Raw genomic sequence first — 2,710 nt, 5'->3', positions numbered from 1 at the left:
TTTAAAAAAAATAATTATAATAATAAATAGTACGTTGTAAGATTATATATATATATATATATATGTAGTTTATTATATATATACTTTTTCAAAAAATTAATTAAAAATAATTGCTTTTATATTTATTAATATTTTTAAAAACTTATAAAAATATATAGATAATAAGAACATTACTCGTTCTTAAAAATTTATGTTCCCGCATGACATTTACATATATATATATATAATGCATGTTGTTTTTTATTTAATTATACGAATTAAAAAAAATAAATATTCATATTAGTATAATGTTGTTTCCTTTGTATATTTTAAAATGTCCAAAAAAACAGAAAAAAAAAAAGAAAAAAGAAAATAAAAAAAAAAAAAAAATTATATAAAAATTTAAGAAAAGATGCATCTAACATATATATATATATATATATATATATATAACATATAAATATATATGAATATATTTGTATAATTCTATTTTTAATAGTCTATATCCGTTTTAATATTTGGCTTAATGAATTTAAACTTTTTGTATTTATTTTTTTTCTTTTTCATATTCTTCATTTTTTTCTTCAAGTGGTCATTTAATTTAACTTGTTGAGGTGTAACATAATTTTCATATTTTTCATTTTCATAAAGAATTCTACCTTTAAAACATTCCTCAAATATTTTAATAATATGTAAAGTAAACTGGGGGCCTATTTCAACCAGCTGCTGCTTATTAACATTATTTGAATCAGCTAATGTTACAGGTAAGATTTGATAATGTCTAAAATATATTAAATCATTTACATAAAAAAAATTATAACAATGGTCATAAAATGGCTTGCTTAGTGGATGATAATTTGGTACTCCAAAAACATGAATAAACATTTCTTTAATTAATTTTAAATGATCTAATTCATCGAAGTGTTTACTAAATATTAAAAGAGGTCTTGAATATAATAAACAATTACCTGAAAATAATAAACTATGTAAAGGAATATAATCTAATATTTCAAAATATAAAGATGGACCTGTTATACTTTTACATATCCATAAACAATAACGTTTTCTTTTTACATCAAAAAATATTATATTGTTACAATTTCTACTATAGCTTATATCATTTAATTCACTTTTAGGGACTTTTTTATCCCATTTATTTTCCATCTTATGGTGAGGTAATAACAATTTTAAATTATCAATAAATGATTTACAACCCTTTTTTTTTAGGGGAGATCGTACTATTAATACTCTTTGTCTATTTTTCCATAGTTCGTTCTTTTTAATGTAACTTGCGTCTTTTAATAAATATGGATCTTCATCAATTTGTAACTTATTCGGATCCTCATCATCATCATTATTATTATTATCATCATTATTATTATTATCATCATTATTATTATTATCATCATTATTATTATTATCATTATTATTATCGTTATCATCATCTTCTTCATCCTCCTCCTCATCATCATCATCAACATCATCATCATCAACATCATCATCATCAACATCATCAACATCATCATCTACATCCTCATCATCCTCATCATCATCTTCTACATCATCATCTTCTACATCATCATCTTCTTCATCATAATCATCTTCTTCACCATCTTCCGTTTCATTTATAACCATTTCATTCAATTCACCCACTTTTGTAATATTCTCACTAGTCCCCAGTTCCTTCGTTTCGTTTTCTAATCCATTGATCCTTTCGTCATAACATGCATCATCCATTTCGTTCATTTCATTTTCCTCATTCATGTTGAAATATAAATTTCAAAAAAAATGATCACAAAATATACACTTAAATATAGGTACAATAAAAAAATATATAATTATAATATTTTTCCCTGCTATCAAATTTTTATATATTCTCCTCAGAGTAAAAATATAAATAAATGAAGTAAATTAAAAAAATTTCTTTTTTTTTCTTCTTCTTTTATAATTCCTTATTTATACATATTTTACTATATTTTCATAAAAATAAATTGTCATATTATATAAATATATGTACCATACCATAATTATATAGCACTCAACATATTTTTATGATGTTTTTCTTTTTAAACGTGATATGTAATTAAATATAATAATATATATATTAAATATTATATTTTGTGATATTTACTTTCATGAGGTTTAATAAATTATAAAGAGAGAAAAAAAAAAAAAAAAATTTTATCCATATACAAATTATTAATTTATTTTTATTTTCTATTTCCCTTTGTATATATTATAAAAAAATAATCTACATAATTTTATATGATCATAATTACAATATAATATTTATATATATTATTTGTTAAGAGAAAAAAAAATATATATATATATACCTTCTTTTTGAGAATTGAATAAATTGTTTAATATATATATATATATATATATATAAATATATTATACATTTATCGTGAAAAAAAAATGTTGTATTTAATTAGATTTAATATATATATAAAATAGCGTATTTAAAATAATATATATATATATTGTTATAAAATGACGGATACTATAAAAGTATATATTTATATATATGTATAAATATATAATATTATTTTACTATATATATATATATATAATATATAAATGTAAATGCATATAGTATCTATGTATATTATATATATAATATTAATTACATATCTAAGTTTTCTTTTTTTTTTTTTTTTTTTTTTTTTTTTTTTAAAAATACCTTTTTTATTTTTTATTTTTAAAATTTTTTTAATAAAATTTAAAA

General features: G+C 18.6%; 1 protein-coding gene across 1 annotated transcript; it reads right to left on the bottom strand.

Annotated features, from left to right (window-relative positions):
• Positions 1-471: 471 nt before the first annotated feature.
• PRSY57_0726200 (ribosome biogenesis protein BRX1-like protein) lies at positions 472-1,743 on the bottom strand (the record flags this gene model as incomplete). Its single annotated transcript, XM_012906915.2, has 1 exon — positions 472-1,743. The coding sequence occupies one exon, from the start codon at positions 1,741-1,743 to the stop codon at positions 472-474; it is 1,272 nt and encodes a 423-aa protein (XP_012762369.2).
• Between the last annotated feature and the right edge of the window lie 967 nt (positions 1,744-2,710).

Source organism: Plasmodium reichenowi, chromosome 7 (assembly GCF_001601855.1).
Source record: "Plasmodium reichenowi strain SY57 chromosome 7, whole genome shotgun sequence".
Lineage (NCBI taxonomy): Eukaryota > Apicomplexa > Aconoidasida > Haemosporida > Plasmodiidae > Plasmodium > Plasmodium reichenowi.
The sequence above is the reverse complement of the archived record's forward strand: the minus strand, read 5'-3'. Positions and strand labels throughout refer to the sequence as shown.